At 38.6% G+C, this 22,384-nt stretch overlaps 1 protein-coding gene across 2 annotated transcripts in view; it reads right to left on the reverse strand.

The window, feature by feature from the left end:
* The window catches only part of DMD (dystrophin), a 2,642,350-nt gene that overhangs the window by 2,343,733 nt on the left and 276,233 nt on the right, over positions 1 to 22,384 (reverse strand). For both annotated transcript variants that reach the window (XM_056556147.1, XM_056556148.1), the window contains exon 2: positions 14,251 to 14,312. In XM_056556147.1, coding sequence (XP_056412122.1) covers positions 14,251 to 14,312 — 62 coding nt within the window. The remainder of the gene's footprint in view (positions 1 to 14,250; positions 14,313 to 22,384) is intronic.

Raw genomic sequence — 22,384 nt, forward strand, 5'->3', positions numbered from 1 at the left:
AGAAGAGGGGAAAGGAGTAGTGTGCAGGTGGCCGTCCCATACGGAGAAGAGTGAGTGTGTGTATGTGACTGCAGCTGGGTTATAAGGACTGTTCTGGAGAGTGAACATTAGAGGCGTCAGGGGCACAATCTGTGACGCAGTGGAGGCATCCCTATAGGCTGCAGCTGTTGTAGGCAGTACAGTTGAGACAAACTAGTGTTGTGTACAGTGCAAATAAGTTTTTGTCTTTCAGCCCCAGTCATGTCTTACTCAAAGCCTGCTGTGAAGAGAAAGGTTGATGATGAGCACAGAATTTTTCAGAAGAAGTGGAAGATGGAATATTTTTTGTGGAGCACAGTGGCATTCCGACGTGCCTTATATGCACTGAGAATGTTGCGTTGCACAAGGAGTACAATATCAGACGTCATTATATAACTAGACATGCTGAGAAGTATGCAAAATACCAGGGAGATGAGAGAGGCCCAGGTCACCAAACTTAAAATATGTCTACTGAGGCAACAAGAGCTTTTCAAGAAAGCAAACAAAGAGAGTGATACAGCAGTCGAAGCTAGTTACGTGGTGAATGAGATGATAGCTAAGGCAGGAAAGCCATTCAAAGAAGGTGAGTTCACAAAAAAGTGCATGTTACAGGCTGCAAGTATAGTCTGTCCAGAAAAGAAGGGTCAGTATAACAACAGCCTTTCAGCCAACACAGTGGCAGAGCGCATTTCTGACGTGTCAGGCAACATTTATGAGCAACTGTGTGAAAAAGCTAAACATTTCCATTCATACTCAGTCACTCTTGATGAGAGCAGAGACATTGTTGACACTTCGCAGATCGCAATATATGTCCGTGGTGTTGAAGACATTTTTGAAATGTTGGAGGAGTTGCTCACAGTGATTCCAACGCATGGCCAGACCACTGTTCAGGAAATATTGTGCCAGCTGTGTAAAGCCATTGTAAATGCTGGCTTATTATGGAAGAATTTTGCAGAATAACAACTGATGGAGCACCATCAATAACAGAGAGGAAAAAAATGGACTTGTGGCACATGTTCAAAGAAAACTAGAAGAGGCCATTGCTCTGCACTGCATTATCCATCAACAGGCCCTTTGCAGCAAATGCCAGATGTTTGACAATGGGATGTCTGATGTTGTGAAATGCATCAACCATATCGGATCCAGGGGCTTGAGGCATCGGCAGTTCCGCGCCTTTTTAGAGGAAATAGAGTCAGTATATGAGGATCTTATATACTTCACTGAGGTGCGTTGGCGTAACAGGGGAAACATCTTAAAGAGGTTTTTTTGAGTTGAGAGCAGAAGTTAAAGCCTTCATGGAGAAGGATGGGGTGGTTGTTCCTGTATTAAGTGATCCCAAATGGCTCATGGACTTGGCTTTTCTTGTTCACATCGCACAGGAGCTGAATATACTAAACAAGAAGTTACAAGGCCACGGGCAGCTTGTCAGTGTTAACTATGACAATGTCAGGGCATTCACTGCAAAACTCATGTTATGGAAAGCCCAGCTTTCTCAGTAAAACCTCTGCCATTTCCCAACATGCAAGGTGCTCATGGACTCGGGCACACCTTTCATTAGTATTAAGTATACTGATGCCATTGCAAAGCTACAGGAAGAATTTGATGACAGGTTTGCAGACTTCAAGACACACTCAGCTTCTTTTCAAATGTTTGCGGACAATTTATGAGAGAATTGCCTACCAACTTTCCTGAGATTTCCAGGATGCTCAAGCGGATCATGTGCCTTTTTGGAAGTATCTATCTGTGTGAACTATCTGTAGGAAAGGAAAAAACAAAGAGTCTGGAGGGGGCGCCTCGTGTGATTCCAAAGGGATAGTTAGCGAGGGAGATGTGGCAAGGCCTGTGTGACCCCTAGGTAATGGCTGCTCACCTTGCAGCAAGGTAAAACTTGCATATCAACTAACATGTGGGGTTACAGAGAAACTGAAAACGCTGCTGCAGGAGAGGTAGGACCGTTTCCTAAGAGTAGACCATTGGTAGTTCAGCAAAAAAAACAAAAAAACCTTGAGATGGCGCTGCTGGTTCCAATGATGTAAGTAAAAAACCATAGCCAGAGATGTAGGTAATACAAAACACTGATAGGTTTATTAGTAAACGGATAAAAAACAATAAAACAGGGGATTACGTGTTTCGGGGGAGTCCCCCCCTTTCTCAGATCAATGTGCCAAAATTCACAAACATGCAGGTAAATATACAGGAAGAAATGGGTGCCCAAAATGTACTGGGAGGGGCCTATAACAGATTTACCCCATGTTACATTACTGTCAGGTATGCAAAACATGATAAACAATTGCAGTACAGATATATGTATATGTATAGGCATGGAACAATATAAAATTTGCTTAAAACAAAGTATATGATGCGGTCAAGGTAAAACATCAGCAGTGAACAAGCGGCATCCACATCCGGCGTCCAGATGTAAACATCCGGACGCCGCGGGCTGCACTGGGCTTAGTGAAACTATCACAAGTAGCACGATAGCGATGCCCAGCAACGAAATGATCTAATGTAACCTGTAAGCCAGCAAATATTCATACCACTGTTACTAACTTACCTTTTGCTATCTTGCACTCAATAATCTTTGCAACTACATCCACCCTGCATACCTTTAACTCCTCTACTCCCTCATTAATACATTACCTAGTTTATTTCCCACCCATTTTTATCAATAATATTATTAATATTATTACTATTTCTTATATTTCTTGTATTTCATATTGTTAATACTAATTATTCTTCTACTTATTATTATTATTATTATTATTATTACTATTATTATATTCACATTCACTTCCAGGCAGTGGAAGAGAGAGAGAGGTGGTATCTGGTAACTATAAAAGAAAGTACACTAAGCGAGTGTTTGAGCTAGTGATTGTGTGTCTGTATACAAGAGTGTGAAGTATACAAGTGAGAGTGACTTAAAATTAAGGGACTTTAAATTCAAAATTTTTGCAATCCCCAAATCTACTATGGCCTCCATTTTGGAAAAGGCAGTCCAGTGTGCATCTTGCACAATGTGTGCAATCCTTGAACAGCAGTTTGAGGGTGCATATTGTTATGCGAGATGGAGATGTGTGCAAGTTGTTCATTTGGAAGACCATATCCTGGATCTAGAGGAGCAACTGAGAGGCATTGACAACTTGAAGAGGAGTCTCCTGCTCACTGAGCAAGTACTTTCTGGGGTAGAGGTGGGGGAGGATAGTGGGAGGGAGGTGCAGAAAAGTCAGGAGCAAGCTGGGTTACAGTTAGAAAACGGGGTAGAGGGAAAGGTGTCAGGGAGGCTAGTCCTGAACTGGCACACCCCAACAAGTTTGCCCCGTTGGCATATGAGGGGGATGCCATTTCAGAGCTAGCAGTACTGCAGCAGCACTCTGCCTCTGACCACCACAGGTACTGGTAGTGGGGGACTCAATTATTAGGGGGAAAAACAGGACAATCTGTCACAAAGTTCGAGTTCGGCACATCGCGGATGGGGTTGACAGGTTGCTGGGTGGGGCTGGAGAGTACCCAGCAGTCATGTTACATATTGGCACCAATGAAAAAGTAAGAGTTAGTTGTAGTGTCCTTAAAAATAAGGACCTCCAAGGTAATATTTTCTGAAATATTACCTGCGCCACATCAGAGAGGCAGCGGGAGATTAGGGATGTAAACAAGTGGCTCAGGAGATGGTGCAGGAAGGGGGGTTTGGGTTCATGGAGAACTGGGTCAACTTCGCTGTTGGATACCGGCTCTACTGTAGGGAAGGGCTGCACCTCAATGGGGAGGGTGCAGCTGTGCTTGGAGAGAGATGGCTAGAAGGGTGGAGGAGTGTTTAAACAAGGGACTGGGGGGAGGGAACATACAACTTAGGTGGGGAAGATAGTATAGATAGAGAGGGGGGACTTATTAATATACCGGGGGGTGGAGCAGAGGGAGGGGTTAGAATAGTTAATAGGGATAGGCTTCATAGGAAGAAAAAACATACACCGTTAAATTGCATGTTGACTAATGCCAGAAGTCTGTCCAATAAAACAGAGGAAGTGGAGTGGTTCATGTCTGAGGAGAATTATGACATAGTGGGTATAACAGAGACTTGGTTGGACGATAGCTGGGACTGGGTGGTCAACATACAGGGTTATAGTCTATTCAGGAAGGATCGGACAAAACGGAAAGGGGGAGGAGTTTGTCTTTACGTGAAATCGAGTCTGAAGGTCGCACTGCGGGAGGATATATGGGAGGGAAAGGATAATGTGGAGTCATTATGGGTAGAAATATATGGAGATGAAAATAAAAATAAAATTTGATAGGGGTTTGCTATAAGCCACCAAACATAATGGAAGAGCCAGATAATTTGCCAATTACTGAGGCAAATTAACAAGGCAGCAAATCAGAATGAGATGATAATAATTGGGGACTTTAACTATCCTGATATAAACTGGGAGACTGAAACCTGTGAATCTCCTAAAGGAAACAGGTTTCTGACTATAGCTAAAGACAATTATCTGTCCCAAATGGTGCAGGGCCCGACCAGAGGGGGCACCCTACTAGACTTAATATTAACCAACAGACCTGACAGATTAACTACCGTATTTTGCGCCCTATAGGACGCACCGGCGTATAAGACGCACCCAATTTATAGGTGCAAAATCTAAAAAAATTAAGATTCTGAACCCAATAGTGGTCTTCGACCTGCGGACCTCCAGGAATGTCTCTGCTGCCGGCCGGGTATCCTCGCTCTCCGTCGCCGCCATCACGTCGTTACGCACGCTGACGCACGTGCGCGACGACGTGATGACGAGGAAGGAGAGCGCCGGCCATACAGGGGATCCCGGCACGGAGCAGACACAGAGGAGGCAGACGGCACGGAGCAGACACAGAGGAGGCAGATAAGGTCCCTCCCGGTGTCCTGTAAGTACTAACCCGGCTGTTCAGTCGGGCTGTTCGGGACCGCCGCAGCGGTCCCGAACAGCCCGACTGAACAGCCGGGTTAGTGTTATTTTCCCTTCAGATCGCCGCATCTGAAGGGTTAATACAGGGCATCACCGCGATCGGTGATGTCCTGTATTAGCCGCGTGTCCCGGCCGTAGATGGCCGCAGGGACCGCCGCGATAGGGGTGTATTCGCCATATAAGACACACCAACTTTTCCTCCCCAGTTTTGGGGAAGAAAAAGTGTGTCTTATATGGTGAAAAATACGGTAATGTGCAAGTAAAAGAACATCTAGGAAATAGTGATCATAATATAATACATTATAGCTTGTTCTTCAATAAGGGAATCTCTCGAGGGGCCACAAAAACATTAAACTTTAGGCTAAGTTTGATCAACTCAGAGAAGCCCTTAACAATATAAATGGGCATAATGTCCTCAAAAACAAGAATACCGACACTAAATGGGAGACTTTTAAAAATATGTTAAATTCTCACAGTAAGATGTATATACCTTATGGGAATAAAAGGGTCAGAAATAAAAGAAAACCAATATGGATGAATCAAAATGTTAAGGGGAAAATAAATAACAAAAATAAAGCCTTTAAACTGCTAAAACAGGATGGCAATGAAGAAGCATCAAAAAGCTATAGAGAATAATGTAAAATATGTAAAAAAAAAAACTAATAAAAGCAGCAAAAATAGAGACAAAAAGACTCATTGCCAAAGAGAGTAAAACTAACCCCAAAATGTTCTTTAACTATATAAATAACAAAAAGGTTAAAAATTAAAGTGTTGGCCCTTTAAAAAATGATGAGGATGAAATTATAAACGGGGATCAAGAAAAAGCAAATATATTAAACAAATTCTTCTCCACTGTGTTCACCGAGGAAAATGAAATGCCAGGGGAAATACAGCAAGATAAGGTAAACTCCCTAGTACAGGTCACCTGTCTTACCCAGGAAGAAGTACAGTGCTGCCTACAAAAAATCCAAATAGACAAATCGCCATGTCCAGATTGCATTCACACCCGTGTTCTAAAGGATTTAATTAATGTGATAGACAGACCCCTATTTTTAATATTCAGGGACTCTATAGTAACATGGACTGTTCCCGAGGACTGGCACATGGCAAATGTGATGCCAATATTTAAAAAGGGGTCAAAAGGTGACACCAGGAATTATAGGCCTGTAGTTTAACCTCTGTTGTATGTAAATTGTTTGAGGGTTTTTTAAGGGATGCTTTCTTGGGGTATCTTGATAAAAATAAATGTATGACTGCATATTAGCATGGCTTTATGAGGAATCGGTCCTGTCAAACTAACCTGATCAGCTTTTATGAGAAGATGAGCTTCAGACTGGACAAGGGGCAATCGCTTGATGTCGTACATCTGGATTTTTCCAAATCATTTGATACAGTGCCACATAAAAGGTTGGTGCATAAAATGGGAATGCTTGGACTGGGGGAATATGTGTGCAAGTAGGTAAGTAACTGGCTCAGTGATAGGAAACAGAGGATGGTTATTAATGGTACTCATTCTGATTGGGTGACTGTTACTAGTGGTGTACCACAGGGGTCAGTCTTGGGTCCTGTTCTATTTAATATATTTATTAATGACCAAATAGAGGGGTTGAATAGTAAAGTAGCATTCTTTGCAGATGATACTAAACTCTGTAAAGTGGCAAACACTATAGAAGACAGTGCACTGTTATAAATGGATCTGGATAGGTTGGAGGTTTGGGCTGGGAAGTGGCAGATGAGGTTCAACACTGTTAAATGTAAGGTTATGCACATGGGGAAGAAAAACTCCGGCTGGGATTATGTATTAAATGGGAGAACACTTGGGAAGACTGACGTGGAAAAGGACTTGGGAGTCTTAGTTAATAGTAAATTTAGCTGTAGTAACCAGTGTCGGGCACCAATGTAAAAACATTAGTGATGAGCAGCATTGCCCATATTCGAAGTCACAATATTTCGCGAATATACAGACGAATATTCGTCTCATATTCGCGAATTTCGCATATTCGTTATATTCGTATATTCGCATATTCGCGTATTCTGGGAAGAAAACAGTGAGGGTGTGGGCAACTTTACTATTGGTTGATAAATATGTTGTTGATAACCTCTGACAAGTGTATTTGCATCCTTCTAATTGTCCCAAAAGTGAAAAGGACTATACGAATATTCACATATGCGAATATTCACATATAGCGAATATATTCGCAATGTTTGCGAATTCACAATAAAATTTGTGATAAACATTTGAAATGTGAATATTCACGCCCAACACTAAAAAACATGTCAACTTTATGATGCCAGCAACATTTTTAAATTTTTCATGACATTTTGGAATTATTCACCAAGAAATGATGCAAGTATCGATGAATATTTACCACTATGTTAAAGTAGAATATGTCATGAAAAAACAATATCTGAATCAATTCATAAGTTAAAGCATCCCTGAGTTATTAATGCTTAAAGTGACAGTTGTCAGATGTGCAAAAAATGCTCTGGTCCTTAAGGTCATAATGGGCTTGGTCCTTAAGGGGTTAATAGATAGAAAGTGTTGCTGTAAAATAAAATAAAGGCAGAATTATTAAGTGATGTAAAATGTGTTTTTATCACAGCGTAACGGGGATAGAAAAGTGAGATGTAGAGTAAATAAAGGGATATTCTTTTGATCTAGGTTATTCTTCTAAGGGAATCTATGTTATTCTAGTCATTTGATTTTGAGCTGAAGAATTAAAGGGTCTATATGGTGGAATACAGCAGATTATCTTTATTCTTATTTATCTATTTTTTTTAACCTATCTGTGCATCAAAATGCAACTGTACAGCCAAATGTGCAAATGATATGACGTCGGGCATGTGCACTCAACTTTTTTGGTTGACCTGTTCTGAGTAGAACCTGTTCTGTGAAACTGCTCTATGGTCTTGCCCACTATGCTGAAGCTCAGTTTCAGGGTCTTGGCAAACTCCCTATAGATCAGGCCATCTTTATGCAGAACAACTGTCCCCCCCCCCCCCCCCCCCCCGATCCTCAGGAAATTCTTTGCTATTATGTGCCATGTTGAAGTTTCAGTGACATATATTAGAGAGTGGGAGAGAAGTAACATCTAATTTAAGACAGCTGCTCCCCATTAACTTTCGTACCCCTGGTTTAGACATTAATGGCTGTGTGTGGATTTATTTTAAAGATACAACATTAAACACATTAAACACTATATAGGCTGTGCACTCACTGATTTAATTTCTTCAATGTTGTCACATAAAAAGATATAATAAATATTTAAGTGAGATACTGTATATACACATACATCATAAAGTGCACATATACCTATATACACACCCCTTAGACACATGCATACACACATGGGACACATATTAATACCAAATTAATAGTGTTGAGCGGCATAGGCCATATTCGAATTCGCGAATATTCGCGAATATATGGACGAATATTCGTCATATATTCGCGAATATTCGCATATTCGAAATATTCGCATTTTATTTTCGCAAATGCGAAACATTCGCGTATGCGAAGATTTACATATGTGATAATTCGCATATGTGACAATTAGCAAATGCAAATGTTCGCATATGCGAAAATTCGCCCGCCAGTCTCACACAGTAGTTTTAGAGCCTTCTTTTCACCACACAAGCTGGAAGCAGAGAGGGATGATCACTGTGATGTGTACTGTGAAAAAAAAAAAATACGAATATTCGTAATTACGAATATATAGCGCTATATTCGCGAAATTCGCGAATTCGCGAATATGCGATATTCGCGAATAATATTCGAATTGCGAATATTCGTGAGCAACACTACAAATTAATACCAATGTCACCCCCGGTGGAGCAGGGTAGGGACCCTGTACCATCGGGAGAGCACTTAATAATTGGTCTCCTGGAACTTCACCACTTTGGAATACTTGTAACAAAGCAGGAAGGATGTTTCAAATCTGCGGTGCTGGGGTGCAGCCAAGTTGCCTCACCCAACTCTCCAGGTAGGGCAGAAGATTCTGGAAATCTTGACTATGAAGCACCATGTGGAGCAAAGACACAACCTGGGTGGGCTTGTCTGCATCTAAACATAAGTCCTCGAAAGCAATTCTTAGTGTAAGGCTCCAGAAACTTGCCATGTGTCATAGAAATGCCAGAGTTGGGTGTATTGGAAGGTATATATAGGGGAGGGTGTATCTCCTCCCACAATGTCTGACAGAGTCCTCAGGGAGGAGGACTGGAGGACCTGGGTGATTGGTAAAGAAGTGCCTGGAGGAGTTGTGAGGAAACCACCTGTGGAAGATCCCAGAAAAAAATCTGGGTTGCCAATCAGGGGGGTTAGAGGGCCTAGTGGTTTAAACAAACGCGTGAGGTGGGGAAGACACGTGTGGAGGACTACATGGGAGATGAAGTGGAGGGGGCCATGGTCCCCCTGGTCCAATAGGCTGGGCAAATTCTCAGGATGGAAGTGAGAGGGAACAGTGAGAGTGCCAGACACCTTTCATTTTACCGAAAAATGTAGGGTGCAACAAAAAAATAATATGTATGGTGGGAAATTGAAAGGCAATTTATTACTATTATTTTTTTTTTAGGGGGAGGGTGTTGTTTTTACGCAGTGCACTTTACCATTGAACAGAGATGTTTTCTTTATTCTGTGGGTCAATACAATTTAAAATTGTCCTATTATGACCACCTGTAACTTTTTTATTTTTCCATATACGGGCAGTATGAGGGTAAATTTTTTTGCACTGTGATCTGTAGTTTTTGTTGATATCACTCTTACATGTATGTAACTTTTTGATTATTTCTTCCTGGAATGTGTTGTGGATCATTAACAAAATATTGTAATAATTTGGACAATTCCACATACGGCAATACCAAATATGTTGATTTATTTTATTTTTTTTTATTTTTTTTGTAAAATCGGAAAAAAACTAAAATCATTTTTTTATTGGGGGGTGGGGGCTCATTCATTTTTACTAAACCATTTTCTTGACACTTTTTTAGTCCCCACAGGGAACTATTCATTGCAATCTTTTGATTGAATTTACTGTTCATTGCTATGCATGGGTATAACACTGATCAGTGCTATTGGCAATCTATTTATCTGGTCTGCTAGAAGCCAGATCAGAGAAGATCATCACAGCAGATAACCAGGAGCAGGTAAGAAAAGCTCCGGAGGCCATATTGATTCATCAGACACCCGCGATTGTACCGCAGGTGGTCTGATGAATCTCCCCTCGAGCCCCGCTGATATTTTAGAGGCTGTGATTGGCATTGATCATGGCATTTGAAGTGTTAATGGTGGGCAACAGCAGGACTGCTGATTTCAGCCATTATCACTGAGTCCCCCAGCTGATGATAGCCGCTGGTGCTGACAAGCTCTGTAGTGAGCGCTACCCCTGTATTCACTTCATGGCAGCACTGTAATTGAACAACATGACCTTGCTTTCTGCAGCACCATACATTTACAGCATCTGTCCTTAAGGGGTTAATAGTATGGGTGCCATCATTGGACTGTTGCTCAATATGGTACACTACACATAACCGGTGACTTGGCACGTTAAAGAAACCTTTTTGTGAATTTAAAGGTAACAGGATGGCTATACATATGAATCCTGTACCAGTTGAAATAGTAAAAACAATATTCATTTGGATATCTGACAGTGTTACAGTTCTTTTACTTCATGCATTTAATACTAATTACAAATCACACTGATTCAGCTCCAGCTGACTGAGCACTGGGATATCAGTCGGACATCTTCACAGTAACTGATAAATGTGGAACACAACCCCAGTCTTATAATTAGGTCATTTTAAAGATAACCAACAGAGAACCATGAAAGTAATATGACAGTTTATAAAACAGGATGATAATCTTTTTCCTCCATAATCATTAATAAATGCATCGAAGATAGATGAAATAGGCACTTTCATAGGCTATGAAGCTATTGCATAATTCTGTTTGGGATGCAGTATCCATCTATTTTACTAAACCTTTAATCTGGGAATTGCTATAATTGATAATATAAACTGGTGGTCAACTTCTTTATCCTAATAAAGATGAACTATCTTAATAGAGAGCTTAATAAAGAAAAATTGTATATATGATTGGAAAATGCTTAGAGTAAATATTGATAGCTTTAATATGGAAATCATGACCTCTATTATTTTTAAGATAATAAACAGTTGCCCAAGAGATGGGTAGAGATCTAGAGGACCAAATCTTCAGACTCTAACCTTTATTTATGACAGTATATCCAGTACCGTGGCTCAAAATGGTTGTTCTGCACATTGGTAGTTCTTCTATAATGGGGCTATTCTCCTAGAACAATTTTAGCTTACTTGTCCAATTTGGGTATATTGAGATCATAGAAGAGTATTCCTCCACTAAGCACACCCTTCATTGAGCGAAATCAGAGAGCAAAAATACTTACTTGGTAGACTTTTGTGTATTAGATGGACAGATATTAAACAGGTATTGCAGGAATTCTTCTAGGTTGTCTATTATAAGGCAACCTCTTTAACATTAGGAGGTCATTTGCTATAGGTTAAATTATTCTTACTTTATTGCTTGTTTCATAATAACAAATTACTTTTCTGTTCAGCAGGATTAAAAAATGAGTTACAGTCAGATGTTTAGTTGATTTTGAATACGTCTTCTACTCGGTCGAATTGATAGACTTGGATTAGAAAAAAACAATGTCTTTTCTATGGGTCTGATTTACAGTACAAACCCATTCAATTAAATGGCTGAACCACAATCTAAAACACAGTCAATGTTTTTTTCTAATCATGAACAAATTCTGCTAATACAAAAGAGAAACCAACGTATACAGCCACTAAAACCCAATTTAAAGATAGAAGTGACAGGTTTTCTTAATTACCTTTACTAAACTATAAAGGAATAATAATTCTTATTTTTAGTGTACACTGACTTGCGTGTTGTGATTTATGGCAAATATTTAAGGAAGCAAGTACACATCTGAATTATTTACCCATTCAAAAGCTAGTTGCCAAAAATTATTACGTTAAGGAGATGAGATTTGAAGTATAGGGTTCATATGCTTTTTCCTTTAAATATACATCCACAAAGCCAGGAAACTGACACTCTGTTCTGTAAAAGGAATGATTAGGGTGGTCACTTAAACGCCATCAATTTTAAGAAGACCTCAGAAAACATAAAGACTCATGAAACAGTCATGAAGCATTGCTGAGGACCTGAGTTTGCATCCAAGGATACTCACAGTGCCAACAAATTAAGAAAAATCTCAACTGCTGCTACTATGTGAACATTCTTTTAAAGGGGTACTCCTCCTCTGGACATATTATCCCCTATACAAAGGATTGTGGGGGTCCCCCACGATCTCTGGGCAGTTCCCCAGCGATCTGAACATTTTTGTTCAAAATGCTGGGTTCGGGCGGCTGTGTTTGTGACTTCCATTCATGTCTATGTGAGAAGGCGTGATGAGTGACCACAGCCATCATGCCCCCTTCCTTAAACATGAATGGAGGAAGCAAGGCATGACATCACAACCACGGCCGCCCGAACCCAGCATTCTGAACAAAAATGGAGATTGTGGGGGTCTCAGCTGCCAGAACCCCCGCAATTAGACATCTTATGCCCTATCGTTTGGATAGGGGATAAGATGTCCAGGGGAGGATTATCCCTTTAAGTTTACTCTAAAGTACATTGGGCAAATCTGCAAAAGGGGCTAAAATAACCCAAGGGTAATATAAAGAGTTTTGAAAATCAATTTGGAATAAATACATTTTGTATCATATCTTACACATTCTATCATATCTTACATATTCAAATGTTCACTGAGAAGCAAAGTATACAATGTATGCCTTGCTGCTCGGTACACTCACCTACCCAGAGGTTAGTAGTGCTGCTATCTGCATTATTGCATTCAATCACTAGTATATTGTATGGCTAAATCCAATTCAGCCATCAACCATCAATAATCTCTAGACACCAAAAAACCCTCTATGTCTCCTATAATAAAGCATTTAACAAAAAATGTCTTTCATTGAAAGAAACCAGAAAGAAAGCCACTACTGTTGAAAAGACCAAAAGGCCCATCTCAGGTTTGCCCATTGTAAGCTTTTTTCTTCTTTTAAGAAGCCACAAGTTATACATGTAGACCAACTACTACAATGACCAAAATCACTTGTAAAATTCCAAAATTAAAAGTGTTTTACCTGACAAAATAATAAACACAGGGGGCAGTTGTACTATACTGACCGATAACCACACCATCTTTATTCATAACATGAGGTTAGATAAATATCATTGGAAATAAGCCCTATTCAAATCAGATAAGAATATTACTAATGAGTCTAATATAATTCTTTCCTACTTAAAAAGCTGTCAAATTCGATATGACTATTGATAGAGATTATGTACACCATGAAGGGTAGGGTCACACGTGCTGTATTTTGCGGCCTATTTGCTGTTGCCTAATTTCCTACAAATTGAAGTCAGTGGGTAGCTAAATCAGCTCCAACAAATATGTAACAGCAAATACGTAACAGCAAATACACAACAGCAAATATGCAGCAGCAATTACACAGAAGCAAATATGTACTAGCAAATACACAGAAAAGTACGGGACGTGTGACCCTACACTAGAAGGGTATTTCAACTTATTCATGCAGTCCCCATGTTGTACAGATACCGCACAGCAGATAAGAGATTACTCTTTAAAGAGAATGTGCCAGCTAGTTCACCCACCCTAAACCCAGTACACTGAGTTATAGTGCGGGTGAACAGCTGTAAAAAGAGGAGTTACTCACTAAAATCGGTTGGTTAGATGCTGCACTCTTCCTGTAAAAAGCTTTATTCTTAATGTGCCCCAGCATGTATTGGAGGTGGGGAACTGGCTGGCTGATCTCCCGTGTCTCCTCCATATTCCCAGGTCAGCCCTGCCACTTTAATTATAATGCTAATGAAGGCTGCGATTGAGCGCTCTGCTGTTTGTGTGCTATCCCGCGGTCTTTATTAGCATTAAAATGAAGGGGGTGGGCCGACAGGACAATATGACTGGAGAACTAAGCCACCCGGATGCCCGCCTCCAATGCACACTGTCGCACAATAGGAGTTAAGCTAAGATTGCACACTCACCAGTTTAGTGTGGGTGAACTAGCTGTCAGATTCTCTTTAAAAAGTAACGTTTGATAAATAAGGCAAATATTCTTCTAAATATAAACAGCTGTTTATATAACCGTATTCTTAATATGTTCCTATAAAGTGATCCGTCATGGTAAAGGAAAAGCATTTTTGGAAGTAAAAAAAATGAAGAACTAAAAAAGTACTGCATACCTTTGCAAACTGAGCATTTATCCATTTCGTGAAGGTTTTCCTTTGGACATCTTCTCTTTCATCTGAAAATATGAAGAAAAAAAAATGTTGGACTTTGTTCACCCAACGACAAAACTAAATACAACCTGAAAATATCAACTGCTAAAAACCGTTCAAAGTTTTCGGTAAAAAAAGGTGAAGCACTGTCATATCAAATAGAGATCCTCGGATTATCTAAGTTGTCAACATTAATTGTTAATTGATGTCAACAACAAATAAATAAATCTGTTTAAAAAATTGCACATGTCTGCAAAAATGATAACACAAATAGATCATTGTAAGGTTCACTAAGCAGTAGTGTAAATCTGTGATCAGTCAGGTGCTGGAAGTTAGACTACCTCTGCCTGTCATAACACAAGCAGTAAAGATAGATCATGACTTTGCATTGAATAAAGGCACAGAACTAAAAACTTAGCAACAAAGATTGAAAAAAAGAAAAAAAAAAGATTGCTTCCCTGAGTAAGCGCTTCCCCAGATAGAAAAACAGTATAATATAGTTGTGCCTTATGGTAGGTTCACATTTATACTACACACATAAGTCTGAGGTATAAGACAAATAGATGTACCAAAACAAGGTCAATTTGGCAAACATTTTGGTGTGTATATGTGGTAATATATATATATATATATATATATATATATATATATATATATATATATATATGTGTGTGTGTGTGTGTGTGTGTTCCACACAATAGGTCCCTAATATAATCCAAACTAACATATTTTTGGCAACTTATACATAATATAATTCTATGGGTATACAACAGCATTCGTTCAGGTATCAATTAGATACAGTTATGGATGTGAACAAGCCCCTAAAGGGATAATCATCCTAAAGTTCATCATATCTAGATTTCTTATACAATTAAAAGAAATACAATGTTTTCGGTAAACAGCCCTTTCAGGCCATGAGAAGTGTATATCAAATTGCTGTATCACAAATTTCTAAAATAGTTAATGCCACATATTGCGCTGCATAGTCATATACCAGTCAGAGTGTCCATATTGACATCTGCCAAAAAGTGCCTACAATGGGTATGTGAGCATCAGAATAAGACGTTAAAGCGGACCTGTCAGCAGCCTGTTTGGTAATATGTGACTCAAGTGCCAAAGGGAATGTTCTCCATGGCCGATTTACTATTATTCACCAGGGAAAGTAGGAGTAACCCTCGGCTATTGCTAGGCTGGGGAATGATCCCTTGGGTACTTCTGCCTGCACATGTTAACAAATAGATTGCTGAAAGGTCATTTAAATAAATATAATGTTCATGATGAATAACATTATTTTCAATGCAATTACGTATAAAAAATAAATAAATAAAATAGCATACATGGGATAAAGTAAAAAAAAAAAAAAAAAAACTTTCCAGAAGAAATCTGGTATGCACCTAATAGTATTCCTAAGCCTTATAGTCAATTAAGTGATTGTTTGATACATTTTACAAAAGTTACATCAGTTACATCAGCTTGGGTCTACATTTATTGAAGCACATGCCATAGAATTCAACACCTTACAATATATGCCTCAAAAAGTATTTTAAAGCAAATACTGTATCAGCTAAACACAGTGCTGGCACGGCAGGTTGCTGCTATGAATTATAAATTAGACACAAGCTTGTCTTCTTGTCAAATATATAAGATCCCGATTGCTGCTAAATCTCTCAAGCTAAGATGCTGCTTAAGGAAAACATGCCATATTTCATATGTATGCCAGATTTTTTACCATCGACCTTTTATGTCTGGAGATATCTTGTAAGTCACTTGCAAAATTACCATTTGTGCAGTATTACACACAGTCAATGGAATAGTGACCATTTCTTTCCCTCTTTTATTACTTTAGCCTTTTGATTTTTTATTTTTTATTTTTTTTTAAGTTACCTAGACTGTAGCTATTATATAAGAAAAAGAGGTGGGTTCTCTGATGATGATATGCATGAAATATATATATATATATATATATATATATATATATATCAACAAAAGAATGCAGCAGCACACTGCCAGCACAAGGATATAGGTGAAATATGCATATGAAAATTCAGTTAAAACATGGAGAGCTATACAGCTATGGTGTAGTAGATGCAAATGTGAAACTATGAAATAGTGAGGCACTTAGCTCACAAATTTGTCTCCGCCGGTGGTCAAATAGCTTGGACCGTCCCACCGCGATAAGGTGGCCTCATTGGGACGGACCCTACACTGTGAATATGTCTGGAACATCCAAGACACCTTATTTACACACCTGATAGAGGTAGGTGGGGTGCAAGGCCAACATGGAGGTAGCCACTCCCCCGTATGTGCAATACAGACAAAGAATAAGTCAGCCAGCACTTTAGTTGATACCAAACTATTATTAATAGTTTAATAGTTTGGCATCAACTAAAGTGCTGGCTGACTTATTCTTCGTCTATATATATATATATATTTATATATATATATATATATATTTAGATAGACATAAGTGATACCAATAACATCCCTGTTAAGATAAGTGCATCCATGTGTATATTATTATTACAAGTTACTAAAAGATGGAAACTTTTCGTTTTCAAAAATGTGTTGTATGTGCTCTGATTAATAAACTATCTTACCAATATTTTTTTCTGTCGTGTAAATTGTGATGTTATATGGAATAAGTGCCATCTAAAAAATGTCTAGGTTTCCCAAGTGCTGATCACATGACCATAAATGTAATAACCCTCTGTCACATGGCACATCACATTAAGATGTAGTTGTTTGGTATAAGTAATAAAATATTGAGCTAACATTTAAGAGGGTCTGTCATCAGAATGTATTTTTTATCACCAAATGCAATTTTTAGAGTCATGAGTGTAGAACCATAGGAGAAACATATTCTGCACCATGTGAATATTTTTTCTCTAGTAATGAAAGCTCGCCATACTGATTTCAGAAGAATAAGCTGACCATCTAATGTGTGTCGGGGTCTCCCAATGTGTATTGGGGTCTCAGGCATTTTTTTTAAATGGGGCAGATAATATGCCATTGGATGTGTCTGGCAGCAGCTTTCTCCTGTCTCCATTAAGAACACACACACACACACACACTTGGTTAGGATGAGGAAAGATCCACTATCAGCTGAAGGGGCAATATTTATTAAGGGTTTTCTACTGACCTCCCCTTGCTAAATGGAAGAGCTGATTGGGTGATCATGTAACATGACATAGCCCTCTCTTCTGCTCCAGCCATGAGACTAATTTAGAAACAAAGCAAAGCTTTAGACTTTAAAGTGAAAGCTACTGAAAACATGGCAGAAGACAATAAAAAGTGAAAACTATAATCTGTCCAAAAGAGACTTTATCATAAACTGATACTAGTAAATATCAAAAACTGATTTAAGGAAAGGGTCACATGGGGCGCTTTCAGAGCATATTTCATGCTGCGGATGTGCCGACGGCAGTCACCGAGGGACTGCAGAGCGAGTTCTGGGTAGCTCTGTGTGTCCACTCGTAGTGGCGGATTTCCTGCTGTAGAAATCTGCCACTACAAGCGGACACACATAGCTACCCAGAACTCGCTCTGCAGACTCTCTGGGGGACATTTATCAAAGCATTTAGTAGATTTTTTTGCTTAAAACTCTCTTTTTTCTGTGACTTTTTGATTGTGCAGTGCCCTAAGCAAAAAATAAAAATCTTGCTTGACAAAGCAAAAATGGATTTTTGACTTGCAGTGGTCAGAGATTTATCAAGTGCGAAAGTCGCAAAAAAGTTGCATGGCATGAAAAAAACCTACTTAATTTACTCCAGCTCAGACATGGAGCAGAGAAAGCCACTACCAAAGCAAAAAAAAAAATTGCTTATGTGAAAGAAATTTATCAACTGGCTGCAACCAGTTGGTAAATAAATCGCACATAAGCAAAAAAAATTGTAAGTAAAAATAACTAAAAAAAGGAATACATAAGCAAACATTGAAAAGTGTCCCCCTCTGTGACTGCCGTCTGCATGTATTTAATGCTGTGGATGTGCCCTGTGCGACCCTGCCCTAAATGTAAATGTAACTGTTTATGCTTTACATTGTGGCACTGGATTAAGCTGCAGTATATTTTTTTTGTAGACTATGCAACACATTTCTAAGAAGCAGCAGTATGGCTAAATCATGATTGCTGAGAAGTCAGGAAAATGAAGTTTATCCATTCATCTAAAATAACTATTAAATATACATTAAAGTCTCAGAGGACTGGGTTGAAGAGAAGACTTGTAATGTGTTATAATAAGATATATATTTCACTCACTCTTTGATGTGTTACCAGATGGGTTTTAAATTTAACACATTTGTTAATTTGATAATTCTCTAATGGGTGTCAGTTATAATAAAGGCTCAGAGTACGGTGTTATAACAGCTCTTCTATATACTGTGATGACCTCATTGTAGCATTAAAGAGGAACTGTTGGCTCTATGTTTGTTTTAGTAAATTTATTTCAGCATTTACTAAAACTCAAATATCAGGGGCCAACAGGTCCTTTTTAAGACTATTATGAAGTAATCACATTAATACTTATAGTCTTATAATCTATATGTCAGCTCTTTATCATGCTCAGAGATGCAAAAATGGGCTGATACAAAACACCTGTTTCTTAGCTAACGTCCGTTTACTAAGTTATGAAATCATGCTTTTCTCCAGAAGCTTAAGTGTTCTAGTTAGTGCAGGAAATTAGTAAATGTACTGTTTTAGCATGTGTATAAAATATTTTTCACAATCATTTTGACTAAACTTAACAGCACTCATAAAACAATAGCTATAAAGATTTATATATAATTGCTTTCCTTAGATTTCTAGTGATAACACTGTTCAAAATGATTTCTTAGTTTAAACAATATATAAAATAGCCACTACAGTCATCTATTACAGAATGGTGAATATCATTTCATAAAAGTTGTTAGATAATTGGATGGTAAAAAGATATTATTTTATACATATTAACTTAAAATTTAAGATGTAGAACTAAATGTTTTTTTAAATGTTACAGTTAATTGAATATAGGTAACACAAAATTGTAAAACTTTTTTTTTGCATAATAGCCATGTATTTAAAAAAAAATGATTACTTATTATTTAAGTTTGTATTCAGAAAAAGTTCCACTTAAAGACATGCACTGTATTAGTCCAAAATAGTAAAGTCCATTATTTATACATAATAAAGTCTTGTGATATAAGAAGAAGTTATATTACACCTAAATAATGGGAAATAGTACATTACATGATAATATTGGGAGCATAATGAGGTAAAATCTATGAGAGCATACAGATGTGCCTAGTTTTCCACTTTAACCTTTCCTTTAGTTTAGCCTAAGTTGATATGTCATGAAACCAATTCCACACAATATTACAACATGCTATCTGAACATTGAAAGACTTTATTTACAATACATTTACACACTTAGTATTACACACTTAGACACACATAGTATTTACATTCAGTCACAGAGTGATACTATGGGGGACATTTACTAATCTAGTCTATTCTGGGTATGCTTATAGACCAGCGTATGTGGTCGTCTCCTGTCTATTGTGCTCCTAATTTATCAAAGGTCTCACAGCCCTTGAAAAATTCTGTGCTCAGACTAAAGGGTCTACAGCTTAAACTGCATTTAGACCTGCTCCAACATGGTCTGACATTTCAGCGTATTTTGGGCAGATGCGACTTGTCGCACAAAAGTCGCACTTGATAAATTCAGCACCAATGCATTTTGCAATGCATTTCCATCTAAAATAGGCTTGCATGCATGTTCTAAAAATCCTCTACAGCAAAAGTCGCAGAAAAGTCGCACATATTTACACTACGACTTTCTGTGCGACAAATTTAGACAGGAAAAACCAGTCTAACACCTTTGATAAATCTCCCCCAATGTCTGTATAGGCGACCCTTGTTTCTGTTTCCCTTTAACAAAATAGAGGGTGGGTTTAACAGCTCTGTTTCTATTTTTGCAGATGACACCAAGCTTTGCAGTACAGTAAAGTCTACAGAACACATATGGGGGAATAAATAGATAAATATCTGCACCAAAGTATACTTCAATTTGCCTTCAAACAATAATTTACAGCATATTTTCAACGTGTTTTAGACCTCGCTTGGATAAGGGAAAGGACATCTGCGAACACGGGGGCATGCCATAAATGTTTCAAAAAAAACTAAGCTAACCTAGAGAAGGTACAAACTAAAGCAAGACAGTCTAAAGATGCACCACATTATTGAAAAAAAAAAAACATGTGCTTCTTTAAAAAGATATGGTGCATTTGTAAAATTTCTAGTCTAAGCTAAACATTTCACACTTTTATTTATTCCCTTTGCTTAGCGTTGGGGCATTCATTTGGCAAAAGGGATACATGTAAAGTTATGTATCTGGGCAAAAGTAATCTGAACGTTTCATATATTTTGGCTGTGGAGTAAAACTTAGGAAGTCATTTGTAGAAGGATCTGGGTGTACTTGTAGATCATAGACAGCAGAACAGCTTGCAATATCAAGCAGCTGCTTCTAAGGCCAGCAGAATATTGTCATGAACAAAAGGGGTGCAAAGAGTGCACCCAGGCCCAGGAGCCCAATTAAATTGCTATTAAAAACGGCTATTTTCGGCCTACAGAGAGCCTCAAAAGGGGTGTAGAACACTTTGCCTTGCCGTAACACGCATTGGGAGTGTGCTGGGGTAGTGAAATAATACTGATATTCAGTATGACATGGAGATTACAGTCATTGCTATTAGAATCACTGCTGCAGAGCAGCACATTGACAGAGTCTGGATGTGGCAGCAGGGTCGGAATGGATTTCCCCTGTGCTGATCTGTATTGTCAGTAACGCTGATTAGTGACCACACAGTGTCTGCTCTCTCTCTAGCAGAACGAATGCGGGCTTGAGGTGAATGGATTCGCCGCTATAAAGATCTGTATTATCAATAACTGCGATTAGTGCGCACACACAGTCTCTGCTGTCGGAAATGCCCATCTTTGTGTGATTCATGGTGATCTCACCTACCCACCTTCTCTCCCAGACTTCCTTGCCCCATGTCCTCACACGTGTAGCCGCCATTTTAGCCCCCTGACCTGCACAAAATGTAGTGAATTAAGCGATTCTTTACCACAAAGCGCAAGGAAATTTGAATTCATTCAGAATTGAATTTTTCATGAAATTCTGAATAAATTCTACTTCGTCAGCTTCGATTCGCCCATCTCTAATGAGGAGATCAGTACTATAATTTAAACATTGCAGTTAGGGGCCCTGTAATAGATTTTGTATAAGGGCCCCATATCCTCAGTTTACACCTATAAAAATAGGCATAGCCAGTACATGGACATAATACTACCACTATAAGCATTGCTCTGGGCTCATCTGGAGTATTCTGTTCTGCTCTGGGCACCAATTCAGAAAAAGGATGCATTAGAACTAGAAAAGGTACAAAGATGTGCTAGATTGAAATATCTGTATTAGTTCCTTCCTGGCATGAGATAGAGAGGCTTTACAGTCATTTTTCATTGATGGCTTATTAATGACTAGCGGGGGATTGACACCTGGCATCAACTGTTTGGCAGAGTCACAGCTCTGGCGTATACCCAATGGATGAAGCCAAAAGGCCTGTCTGTTCCTTTAAATGTAGTAACCTACCATTATAACACCACTGCATTGACTATAGCATGTGATTTATCTGTGAGTAATTTCATAGATATAAAGACTCTGAGCTTATTATTTTCTCTATGGGATCTGAGAAAAACACTATATTTTGTTTCCTTTCAATATGGTCAACATTCAAACAGTGGTGACATTTAAGAAAGGATTTTGCATCAATTCTAAGGATGGATGTGCTTGGGAATACTAGGAATTAATGACAGGATTTATAACGTTGGCTGTTTCACTGTGTGTAGGAAGGTTCTATAATTGGAAGATCAGTTATCATTCTTAGTTGTGTGACTTATTCCATAATACAATGATCTTGTTTTTACATATGACAGCAGTGCAAGTTTCCAATTAGTACCAATTTTAATAAGCTAAAAATTTTACATCACAGGCCTGACCTACTTTAACTATGTAAAATAATAAAATGTATTCCACTTGCTTTTTCCTTTTTAATCCTGGACCTGGTGATA

Source organism: Hyla sarda, chromosome 2, assembly GCF_029499605.1.
Source record: "Hyla sarda isolate aHylSar1 chromosome 2, aHylSar1.hap1, whole genome shotgun sequence".
NCBI lineage: Eukaryota > Metazoa > Chordata > Amphibia > Anura > Hylidae > Hyla > Hyla sarda.